The 13047-nt window shown below is 33.2% G+C and overlaps 1 protein-coding gene and 1 pseudogene across 1 annotated transcript; one reads left to right on the plus strand and one right to left on the minus strand.

Annotated features, from left to right (window-relative positions):
- Positions 1-2933: 2933 nt before the first annotated feature.
- Positions 2934-3800, minus strand: LOC106324525 (N-acetylated-alpha-linked acidic dipeptidase 2). The gene is given in 5 exon segments (XM_013762481.1): positions 2934-2982; positions 3104-3155; positions 3259-3459; positions 3462-3665; positions 3734-3800. Coding segments are annotated over 5 exon segments (552 nt in total). The 3' UTR covers positions 2934-2954.
- A 728-nt stretch (positions 3801-4528) lies between these two features.
- Positions 4529-13047, plus strand: part of LOC106326269 — a 9127-nt pseudogene continuing 608 nt past the window's right edge.

The following is a 13047-nucleotide window of genomic DNA, read 5'->3' on the forward strand; positions in this document are numbered from 1 at the left end:
GTTTCCACCTTGCTACGGCTTGATACACAAAGCCGTACTCCATGCGTTTTGGTTATCTCGAGCAAGTTTCGAACTTGTCTATCACTTGTAACATGAATAGGAGGGGTGTCTGGAGCCAGCATCATTTTTGCTGGTAATGAGTAGGTTATCTCCACAAATTCTGTGCTCATATCCAGGTTATAATCTTCTTGAGCCATTGCAAGAAGTTCATCATGTGTCGAACATTCCCTCAAAAAAATGATTCTCGCTCCTTTGACATTATGAACCACAAAATCCCAACGGAAATCTTTCAACAACCACTCTCCATACTCTACATGTAACTGACGCATCATCTACGAAAATTAAAAATAAAACACATTAGTAAACATAGAGAAAATGAAAGTTTACTAAACATTGACGCAGACGACATACCAGTAAGTTGTCTGGAAGACTTACCAGTAAGTCTTCCAAACAGGTCATTTTGCAATTGAATTTTAAATAGGACGACTTACCAGTAAGTCGTCTCTGGGTAAACAAAAATTTCAATATTTTATTAAAGCTAGACGACTTATTTGTAAGTCTTCTCAGGTTAGTTTGCAATTCGAAAAAGAAATTTAAATATTTAACTTTACCCAGATGACTTACTTGAAAGTCGTCCAAGTAGACGACTTACGAGAAAGTCGTCTGAGATAAGTAAGGTTTGACTAGAATCTAGGAAATAAATCTGGACGACTTTGCTTATCCTAGACGACTTTCAAGTAAGTCGGACGACTTTCAAGGAATTCGTCGTTAGTTGTCAGGAAAAGGTTAAATATTTAAGTTTTATTTTCCAATTGCAAAAGTAACCTAAGACGACTTACAGATAAGTCGTCTAGCTTTAATAAAATATTGAAATTTTTGTTTTTCCTGAGACGACTTACTGCTAAGTCGTCCAGGAAAAGTCAAATATCTGACACAATTCAGTCAAATGCAAAACTAACCTGTTTATCCTAGACGACTTACTGGTAAGTCGTCTTGGATAAACGGGTATTCTCTAGATTTTTTTTTAACAAACAAAGATAATGACTTACAAGTAAGTTGTCCGTCTTCTACAGCCAGACTACTTACGAGTAAGTCTTCTACGCGAACAGATCTGGAAAAAAATTCAATTTTATACCTTAAACTAGTGAGATGATTTCCTTAGCACACAGAGTTTTTTCCAACCACCCAGAACCTCAAACGAAAGTAACCCACCAAGAATAGTATGCTTGAATGGCTCTATCAACCATAAAAAAAAATTGAATCAAAAGCTTGAGTTTTTTGGATGAATATGAAGGCAAAGTGAAAGAGATGTTGTTTTTAGTTCATAACAAGTGAGAAAGAGATAGTGTAAATCGATTTGAGGTGCATTAAGAGCTTCAAATTGGTTGTTCATGGTGGTATGTGTATTGATTGTAATGGAAATCTTGTAAATACTTGAAGATGATGAGGTTGAGAGAGTAAAAACGTCATTTTCGGAAAAAAAACAAAAAAAAACTAATGGCATTTTTGTGAATAATATGAACTTGTGGGGTGAATAGGACAAAAGAAAAATCCAAAAAAAGAATGGGTTAGTTTTAAGTTTGACTTTGAGTTTTGAGTCACATTTGCAAAAAGCCCAAATATCTAAGACAATTATTGGTTTCTGTTTTTTCCTTTGTTACGTTAAGAGCATCATTATCCTAGAGACCCTAAATGAGTTTTTTATTTTTTTTAATACTTTTTAATTGTAAAAGTGAATTAAGAGACTAGATTAAGAGACCCGAAAATTTACATACTCCATTGCAAGTCTCTTATTTAAGGGTTCTTGAAAAAAAAAAATTTAATTAAACACCAAATTTTTTTTTATTTTTCTTATTAAATTTAAAAAAAAATTCTTAAAACATAGTAAAAAACAACATTTTAAACATTGATTTTAAAATAAAAACATAAAAAATAAAAACAAAGATTAGTAAAATAAACGATAATAATTTGAAAGAAGCATCTGAGTTCAGTTGTTGTCTTCATCATGTCTAAATTTACCCAAATTTCAATTGTTGATGCATTTATCTATCATGAATTCTAGTTCGAACACCCATCATATTGGATAACTTTTTTCGAGAAAAAAATCTCGAAAAAAGTTATATCAATAGAGGAGTATAAACTAAAAAAAAATGAGGACAAAACTTTGACATTTTTCTCTTATGTGTCCACCAAAGTGTTAGACAATAGAAGGGTACAAACAAACAAGAACGTCTCAAATAATGACTCACAATACGAGTGAAATATTTGATTCTTGCTTTGATTCAATGTTCAGAAAATCCGACAAAAATGCAATTTTCGTGATGATAAGTGGTGTTTCTAAGCAAACTTCTTTTGTTCATATGATTTATCTATCAGTTACAGAGTGATGGACACTAGTATAAAATGATGTGAACAAAATAGAGTCGCTACCTACTACTACTACTACTTCATCTGAAAAAAAATTCAGAGACGATATAAGAAGCAGACATTCAGAAGAGGTCTTCTTTGAGAGTGAACTCAGCTGAGCCGAACCACCAAGCCAGAGGTGTGGAAGACATCATCATCATCACAAGATTAGCACACAAGTTCACAAGCAAAGACTGGTGGCTACCATCACAAGCTTATCACACAAGTTCACAAGCAAAGACTGCTTTTGAACTTTTCAGAATACCATTTTACGAGGAGACGAAGGAAAGTAACTACTCTAATTATCAAAGACGATCTTATCCACGATTCATAAATGCTTTGTGTTGTGTTATCTGGATCTGTTGGGATTGTTAAACCACATGTCCAACTCTCTATTATCCGATTAGTACGATATTGTCCACTTTGGGTTTTAGAAACAAGTCCGCATGGATTTACTTTTGGATTCCTTCCCAAAAGGTCTCGTACTAATAGAGTTGGACATCTCTTTATACATTACACACTCCTTGTCTAATTCTCCAATGTGGGATTTAGTTTGTTATCTCACAGATCCGTGACCTACAGATTGTTAAAACAAAAAGATAACACACTTACCAATTCAAGAATCACATACCTAACCAACACACAAGTCAGTCTCTATCTACAAATACAAGCTTCACTCATTGTGAATGGTACCTACCTATCAGGCTCTTGTTCCCCTTCAATCACTCCAATAACATTCTCAATCTCAGCTATAACAGTCTTCCCCTGAAACCAAAGTTCAAATCTTATAAACCAAAAAAGAAACACAAAAAATCTAAAAAAGGTTGAGAGTTTTTCTTTCACACTAAAAACTCACAACGCAGCTCAAGTTCAAGATCCCAGGCCCAACACCTCCAACAACGCTCCTCAAGATCACTTCCGCATCAGCAGCAGAGATAGGCAGCGAAGGTATACCCGGAGAATCTCCCCTCAACTCCACACTCTCCTCCGACAACCTCTCACACCCATCAACACTAGCCCACCCAGGAGTCGTCGGATCACCCAACCCATTGCAGTACCCACCTGAACCCCGCTCGGTGGCATCCACTTACTTTCCGGAAAACACTCATCTCTTCCGCCGTAATCTATCTTGTCTGTATATATCACAACGCCTACAGCTCCCGCCTTGTACGCGTTCCTCACAATGTCTCCTCTGTAAATCTCCCCGTACCTCGCGACCACGACGGCGCCAGAGACGTGTGGTGGGAGGCGATCGGAATCTCCCGGATGCGGAGCAAGGAAGGAGAGGAAGGCGAAGAGGATGAGGAGAGATAAAGACACGGCGAACACGAGGGGGAAGAGGCGGCAGAGGCGGTTTTAGTAAGGATTGCTGCAACCATAGAAGAACTCAGCATTTCGGGAACCAAACATCACGATCTGATCTGCCTCCATCTCTCTGTAAAAATCACACAAACACCCATTGATAGAGAGATCCACAAAGTGGAAAGCTTTGAACTTTTGATGATGAAGAGCATTCCGTCGAGAGAGAGAGAGAGAGAGAGAGATGATAGTCCTTTGGCCAACACATGTCTTAAAAGACCGTCTCTTCTAGGGCTTATTTAAGAAACTTCCTTTCAATTAATCATAATTTTTTTTAATTGCTATTAATGCTAAGAAACTTAGCTAAACCACTCCGATAAAGATGCTCTAAGAAGTTAGTATGTGGTCAGGGCTGGATGAGGAGGAGGACAAGCGATGCGACCGTCCCGGGCACAAGTCCGTGTCCCCTCGTATATTAATAGTTAAAGGGTTCAATTTTTTTTAAAAATCTATATTTTTATATTAAAAAAAATTATAAATATAATAAATAAAACTGGAAATGGTCCAAAAATATTTGATATGCATATAGTTTTATTTTCATCACAAAATATACAAAATATTACTTATTAATTTTAAAAATATTTTAAATATCATCTAAATATAAAGTTTATATGGTAAAAGAAAAAAAATTTGCCATAGGATCCATAACAATGTTAAGCCGGCCCTGTATGTGGTACGTCTACGTCCGTCCCGAGTCCCAACTATATATATGTTCATTTACGCCCTTCTCAGCTCTCTCATACTGATTATGATATAAATTGATATGTATATGGTTTTTATTGAAGTTTGTTTATGGACACTACTTGCCTTCGTACTGACTTGGACGACTTACCACGTCACCAACCGGAGGAAGAAGACAACGAAGTTGGCGGATGCGGCCGTGGAGGAGATAAGGGACGGTGGTCCTGACGTCATCGTCGTCGGAGCTGGTGTCGGCGGCTCAGCTCTCGCCTATGCTCTTGCTAAGGTACGTAAAATGGCGTGACAGTTTCGCGTCCATGTATATACTAACAGATAGAATAACAACTCTATATATAAATTTTTTTTTAGTATCATTGTATATATTGTAAAAGTTGGGGAAGGAAGGAAGGAACAGTCTTTCATTTTTGTGCTAAAATTAAAATATAAATATCATTTATTTGTAAGCTTATATATTAATTTATGGGCTAAAGCTTATAAACTTAGCTATAAAAATTGGTTGAAGGATGGACTTCGTGTACATGTAATAGAGAGGAACATGAGAGAGCCAGAGAGAATGATGGGTGAGTTTATGCAGCCAGAAGGACGACTTATGCTTTCTAAGCTTGATCTTCAATGTATGTCTCCGCTTCACTTTCATTGTCTTAGTTTCAAGATTAAATTTGTGCGTTTACATATAAATAGATTGTTTGGAGGGAATAGACGCACAGAAAGTCACCGGCTTAACACTTTATTAGGACGGAAAAGAAGCCCCAGCGCCTTTTCCGGTCGTGTGTTTTACAATGGCCGTTTTGTCCAGAGACTGCGCCAAAAGGCCTCTTCTCTTCCCAAGTATGTCTCTATACATCACTTTTTGTTAAAAAAAAATATGTTAAGAGATTCAAATAGAAAGTATAGAGAGATGTGTTACAAAAAAAAGTATAGAGAGATTTAATCCACCATATAAGAAACATGCATGAATCATCATTCTATTCACTACTAACTTTTTGTTTTGAAATTGGAAATTAGGAATTTCGTAATTTATGGAAACTAGGTTGGTCCATTATAAGTATTGGTGTTTATGTGGTTTAATTGAGTGTAAAAATGATATGAATATTAATCATTGGGGAATTATTTTGAGACAAAAAACTCGTAAATTTTGACAAAAAGATTTTCCTATATATATATTTAATATTTTATCCATATCCTTTAACTGTTGTTTGAGAATGTTTTCATGCATATTAAAAAATTATGTGTTTTCTACTATTTCTATACATTATCTGTGAAGTGATTTGCATATGTTAATCACCCCATTCGATGTCAACAAAAAAATAATAACATCACTTTTGAAAAATGATGACATGATGACATTAACCAAATTACGACATCTACGTTTTCCTTATAAAATTTTATATTTTTTGGAAAGTATTTTTAATATGGTAATAATTATTAACTCATATATCATCGCTAATGTAATTTATTGTATAAATATTTCTCTTGACAAAACTATTTAAATATATTAATAATTAATAAATACCATTAAATTAAGAGAAATTTTCTATGATAGTCATTTTAAAAATTTTGTCACAAAAATAGCAATCAATAAGAAAAATGACCAAAATTTTTTTATTAAAGAGTAAAAGTATAATTTTATCCTAGGGTTAACTGATCTAAACTTAGGGTTTAGAGTTAAGGGGTGAGGTTTTGGGGATATAGTTTTAACTTTTTAAAAAATAAAAAATAGAAAGGTGCTATTTTGGTCATTTTCTTTTTCAAAGACAATTTTGTGACAAAAACTTAAAAAATGGCTATTTGAGAGAATTGCTCTTAAATTAATATATCTCACATTAATAAAAATAATTTAATATAATCACAAATATAATTTAGATCAATTTATATATCAAATTATATATATATATTCATGGGAAATTGTCAAAAATACCATATTCCTAATACCACATTTCATATTTATCTTAACCACTTTTACCATCATTTTTAAAGAGCTAAAAAGACATTTATAACCTTAAGGTTAACTAATCTAAACTTAGGGTTTAGAGTTAAGGGGTGGGGTAGGGTTTTAGAACATGGAGTTTAGGATTTTAATTTTTTTGTTTTGTCATCAACAAAATACAGACCCATACTGACTCTGTAAACCAAACCGGGTGATCTTCATCCATGTGAACGACAAAAGATGGTACCTTCCTAACACTGCGTGCTAGTCTATCCGTTTTTGAATTTTGCGTCCTTGGTACATAGATAATCTTTGATCGGGTGAAGCACTCTTTCAGAATCTTGACATCTTCCAAATAATTTGCAAAAGCTAGTCATTCTTCTGGTTCTGAAACCATATTCACCAATTGAGAACAATCTGTTGCCAACATAACCTGCAATTGACGTAAATTCTTCACACATTCCATTGCCCAAAGTAGCGCTTCCATCTCCGCATGAAGAGGAAAGAGACTAGCCCTTACATTCCTCACCCCAACAATCCATCAAAGCCTTCTAAAGTGTTGAACCAACCTTGTCCTGAATAAAAAACACTCTCTTTCCAAGACCCATCTGTAAAACACCATCTTCCTGGAATCGACGGCAAGATCGTATCCATTATTTGTGGTATTGTCCTCTGGTCATTCAATATTTGTGCCTCAGCCCACAGTGTTGATTCTGTCTCAGCTAATTTAAGTGTATCCATTAGATACATATCCAGATTACTGAAAATTTTATTATTCCTAACTTTCAGATGTACCATAGTATCCATGCAAACTGATGATCCTCCATCTGCGGGAAAACTCTCCAGAATAGATGATCCATGTTTGTGAAGAGAGAGCTTGTTGGAAAAATAGTTGGATTTGATGGTATCTTCGAGAGAGCCCAAACCTGGAGTGCTGGAGGACATTAAAAAACACATGGTTTATTGATTCCTCGTGGGCTCCACATCTTACATAATAAATATCCCATTGAATCCCCTCGCTTGTAAATTCTTCTTCACTGCTATACACCCTGTCACTAATTGCCATAGGAAATGTTTTAACTTTGGTGGACACCGCATTTTCCAGCAGAAAGCCTTCAAAACATCAACTGTGGGGCCAATCAGTAGTGGTGGTCTTTCTCTGTCTGGATAGATCCGCTCTACCTGATATCCTTACTTGACCATATATTTCCCATTTTTTGTAAAGTGTCATCCATCTCTATCTACCCTCTGAGTCCTGCTTAGTGGTATGCTTTCTATAAGTTTTGCATCTTGTGGATCCACCAAAGCCCGAATTGCCTCTGAATTCCAAGTGCACGAGGTAGAGTCAATGCGAGACTCCACTGTAAGGTCCGGGTATATCATTGTATTGATTTTTATTAGCTGGTCTCGGACGAGTGGTTGGAAACCATGGATCATTCCATACAGATATAGAAGAACCTGATCCCACCCTTTTGATTAGTCATTTGCTTACCAGAGATCTAGCAGAGACAATACTCCGCCACTCATATGACGGAGAATATATGAACGAATCGGTTCCAAAAGTGAAGCATTCCTATAATACCGACCTTTGAAAACTCGAGAGAATAAAGTGTTTGGCATCTCTATCAGACGCCATAACTGTTTACCAAGCATCGCTGTGTTGAAATCAGTGATGTTTTTAAACCCCAAACCTCCTTCATCCTTATCTACACATACTTTGTCCCATGATTTCCAGTGCATGCCTCTTGTGCTTCCCCCTGAACTCCACCTGAATTGTGATACTGCGCTCGTCACTTTCTTCACAGTTGCCTTAGCTAAACGATAGTAGGACATCATATGATTTGGTAATGTTGTAATCACTGATTTAATGATCACTTCATTTTCTCCTTTTGTAAAAAACTTGAAAGTCCACCCATTGACTCTATTATTTAAACGATCATGTACAAAGCTAAAAACTTGGATCTCTGAACCCCCTGGATTTTCTGGTAAACCAAGGTAGGATCCCATTCCTCTAAGATTCTGAATGCCCAAAATATCCCTTAATTTTTATCTGGCAAATTCTTCAATCTTATGTCCAAATTGAATTGAAGAATTATCAAAATTTATCAACTGCCCTGAAACTGCCTCATATTCCTTTAAAATCCTAAGAATTGTTTGACACTTTTCTTTTTGAGCTTTACAAAAAAAGAGGCTATTATCTACAAAAAGCAAATGAGATATCGATGGACAAGCTCTACCTACCTTCATTCCCGTTAGTTGTTGCCCTCTCTCTGCCTTTTTTATATTTGCAATTAAAGCCTTAGTACAGAGAATAAATAAATAAGGCGATAAATGATCTCCTTGACGTAAGCCCCAATGTGGAACAATGAGGCCACGTGGTTGACCATTTATGAGAACCCTATATTGAACCGATGGTATACATTTCATCATCAATTTAATCTAATGAAGGTCAAAACCCAATTTCTGTAATAAGGAATAAAGTCTCATTCCACTATGTCATACGCTTTGCTCATATCCGTTTTAATCGCCATATACTTTCTTTGACATGCTTTATTGGTCCGCAATCTGTGGAACATTTCTTGGGCGATAAGAATATTATCAGAAATCAACATTCCTGCACGAATGCCGATTTGGTTTCAGAAATGAGCAATGGAAGATAGATTTTCAATCGCTGACACAAAACCTTCGAAATAATTTTATATCCTACGTTACATAGATTAACTGGCCTCAAATAATTTAATAAAAATATCAATAAATAATTTAAAAATTAATTTAAAAAAATAGTTTCAAAACGAATTTTCAAATTAAAAAAAATAAAATTCAAAAATATAAAAAGTTTGAATTTGAAAACATATAATTTGAAAACTATAAAATAAAATATATTTTAAAAAAAAAAATTATTTTATTTATTTAAATAATTATTTATTATTTATATATAAAGCAAGGGTATAAAAGAAAATCCACTTAATGAAGAAGGTATTTGTGAATACCACTTTTGTTGAAAAATAGTTTGAAATAAACAAAGTTGGATACCACTTTTCAATACACTCAAAAAAAATTATTTTTATAAAATGTAATCTTAGCTCTATTGAAATTTGAATTAAATGAAAGTGATATAGTTAAACCGATTCAAAAGTAATAAGATTACAAAAGAATACAAATATTGTTTTATCTTTTCCACACCAATAAAGTTAAATATAAAAATAATAATGTTCAAATGTAAATTAATTTTTTTTTAAATAAAAAAGATTATATTTAAAATTAGTTTTTACGTGCATTAATATTATATTATTAGAGTTTATATATATAAAAAGATATATTTAAAACTATGTGATAAGAGACATATTAAAAAAATAATCATTAAATATAATAAAATTAAAAAAATTATTTTGTAAACTGTAATCTTAATTCTACTGAAATTTATATAAAATCATTGTTACAGTAAATAAATAAAAAACTACAAAATACATTATTTTTTATTGTTTTCAAAACCGATAAATTCAGAATAGAAAAATAATATTTTCCCAATATAAACTAAAGAAAAATTTGAAATAAAAAAATTATATATAAAATACACTTATATATTCGGCTTTTGGAAAGATAAGTTCGGACCAAATTTTAGTTACAGGAAAAAAAAATATTTTCTTATATGGATGTAAATTTCATCAGGGAAAAGAGGGATTTTAAGTTTTTTTTTTGAAAAAGAAAATATAATATTAAATATTTTTAGGTATTTAACTATCCCCCTGTCTGTTTAAGATGTTTTAAAATTTAGTTGATTTTTTCAAGTTTCTAAGCAAAACTTGTATTTATTAAAATTATTAAAATGTTATATTCTGAGTATCCAAACCAATTAAGTTTTTGTTGCAAAATAGTATTCATAATTTATTAATTTATGTACTCCAGTTAATAAAAAATTGATTGGTTTGGATGTAATAAGTGACTGTCTACAACTATAAAAGTTACCATCATATTTTATCTGGTTTTTAAGATAAAGTCAAAAAATTAAAAAGTGGTTGTAGCAACTTTGTTTTTTTAAAGCATTGTTTATAAGTTCTAGAAAAAATATTTCTATAGACAAAAATATTGTTGTAAAAATATCTTTTTATTTTTTATTATTTTCTCATTTAATTTTTACATCTACATTAAATACAAGTACATCACAAAATCCTATCAACCAATTCTACATTAAACAATTTACATGTACGCTGCAACCAATCACCCCATTATAAATGGGAACAGAGTAAATACTAATTTGTCAAAAAAAAGTAATAAAAGCCTTGAGAGAAAATAAATTTCATCAAGGAACATCCGGATTTTAAGTGTTTAATTATCCCCCTTTCTGTTTAAGATGATTTAAAATTTAGTTGATTTTTTTAAGTTTCTAAGAAAATTTTGAATTTATTAAAATTATTAAAATGTTATATTATATTGTCTTTTATCTTTATTGATTAGATTTTGTAATAAAATGTAAACTAATTAATTTTATGTTTCACAAAATTGTACTCAAGTTAATAAAATATTGGTGATTGGTTGGATGTAACAAGTGACTTTAGCTTTAATTTCTATCTATAAAAGTTGTCAATCATATTTTATCTAGTTTTAAAGTTAAAGTCAAAAAAAAAAATCCTTGTTTTCTAAAGCATTATTTTATATGCTGTAGAGAAAAAATATTGTTGTACTAAGATCTTTCTTTTTATTATTTTTCTTATTTAATTCTTACGGCGAAATCTACATAAAACAATCCTACCAATCAAGTACTTAGGGAATTTGTCAAAAAGAGTAATTAAAGCATTGATAAAAAAAAAGCCTCGATAAAAAATAGGAGAAATTAGGATCCAATTCTTTTTTTTTTTTGCATTTATATTCCATATAGATTACCAATCAGATCAGTACGTAGAAACACTACTAAAATGTATTGATGTCACTAAAACTAACATTTATTGGCAGCGTGTTGCTAGAAGAAGGAACGGTGAGATCTTTGGTAGAAGAAAACGGAGTAATCAAAGGAGTGACATACAAGAACAGTTCAGGCCAAGAAACGACGGCATCTGCACACTTACTGTTGTATGCGACCGTTGTTACTCGAATCTTCGTCGCTCTCTAAACGACAACAATGTGAGCATTCCTATAAATACAATAGACTAATGTCTTTTACCGAAACGTCAATTACATAGAATTAATGTCGTTCATTTTGAGTTAGCCAGTTAGTTAATAAGCATTTTTTTTTGAATATAAGTTAATAAGCATTTATGTTCTGTGACTTGATATAGGCGGAGGTTATCTCGTACATAGTTGGCTACGCCTCAAAGAATTGTTGAAGAACCCGAAAAATTACACTTGATAATGGCTAAACCGTCTTTCACCATGTTGTACCAAGTCAGCAGCACCGACGTTCGTTGTGGTTTTTGAGGTTTTCTCCAATAATTTTCCTTCTATTGCAAATGGTGAAATGGTTTCATTCGTGAAGAACGATCTTGATTCTTGCTCCTCAGGTATGCATTAGGTTGGATCAATTGAAAAGGGACTAGATAAATAAATAAATAAATAAATAAATAAATAATTTGGTGTTACTAGGCCGGAGATAAGTCATACATGGATATCCACATTCAACCATCTTCAAGCGGTTCATACAGACTATGCATTTAACATATCTTTACGTCTATTTGGCAGGTACCTCCAAAACTCCGCAAAATATATTTGAAAGGGATCGAAGAGGGAGCAAACATAAAGGTGACACCAACAAAGAGAATGCCAGCTACCTTGAGTAGAAAAAAAGGAGTGATTGGGTTGGGAGATGCATTCAACATGCATCATCCAGCAATCGCGTCTGGAATGATGGTTTTATAATCTGACATTCTCATTCTACGCCGTATTCTCCAGCCATTGGGTAACCTCGGTGATACCAACAAAGTATCAGAAGTTATCAAGGCCTTTTATGTGATACGCAAGGTAAGCACATGCTAATCGTAAAAACTGGACATTTAAAACCTCTAGTCTAAACGTTTTTTATATACAAATTGTACGTGTGAAGCCGATGTCAACAACCGCAAACATATTAGGGAATACATTTTCACAAGTGCTAGTTGCATTAACGGACCAAGCAAGAGAGGCGATGCGACAAGGCTGCTATGATTACCTCTCTAGTGGTGGGTTTCGCACGTCAGGCATGATGGCTCTGTTTGGTGGCATGAACCCTCGTCCGCTTTCTCTCATCTATCATTTTATCGCTATTACTATATCTACCATTCGCCAACTTACTCTCTCCATTCCCCTTTCCTCTTCGCATTTGGCATAGCCTCAGACTTTATGGTGTAAGTCATTATATCTTTTTTGAACTGGCAAGTCATTAAAGACTTATTCTTGGGTTCACCCCCTAGGGTTCAGGTTCACCAACCAATAGGATTGTGTTATTTCATATTTGGTATCTTTTAAAAAAAGGAAACAAAATATTGTCAAATTATATTATCTTTTTAAAATTAAAAAGTAAAAAAAAAAAAAAATAGTAGTAATTACAAAAAAAATATTTTTAACGTCGTCAGCAAAACATTAAACCCTAAATCCTAATCCCTAAACCCTAAATCCTAAACCCTAAACCCTTGGGTAAACCTAAACCCTTGGGTAAATGGGTAAACCCTAAACCCTTGGGTAAA

Source organism: Brassica oleracea, chromosome C2 (assembly GCF_000695525.1).
Source record: "Brassica oleracea var. oleracea cultivar TO1000 chromosome C2, BOL, whole genome shotgun sequence".
Lineage (NCBI taxonomy): Eukaryota > Viridiplantae > Streptophyta > Magnoliopsida > Brassicales > Brassicaceae > Brassica > Brassica oleracea.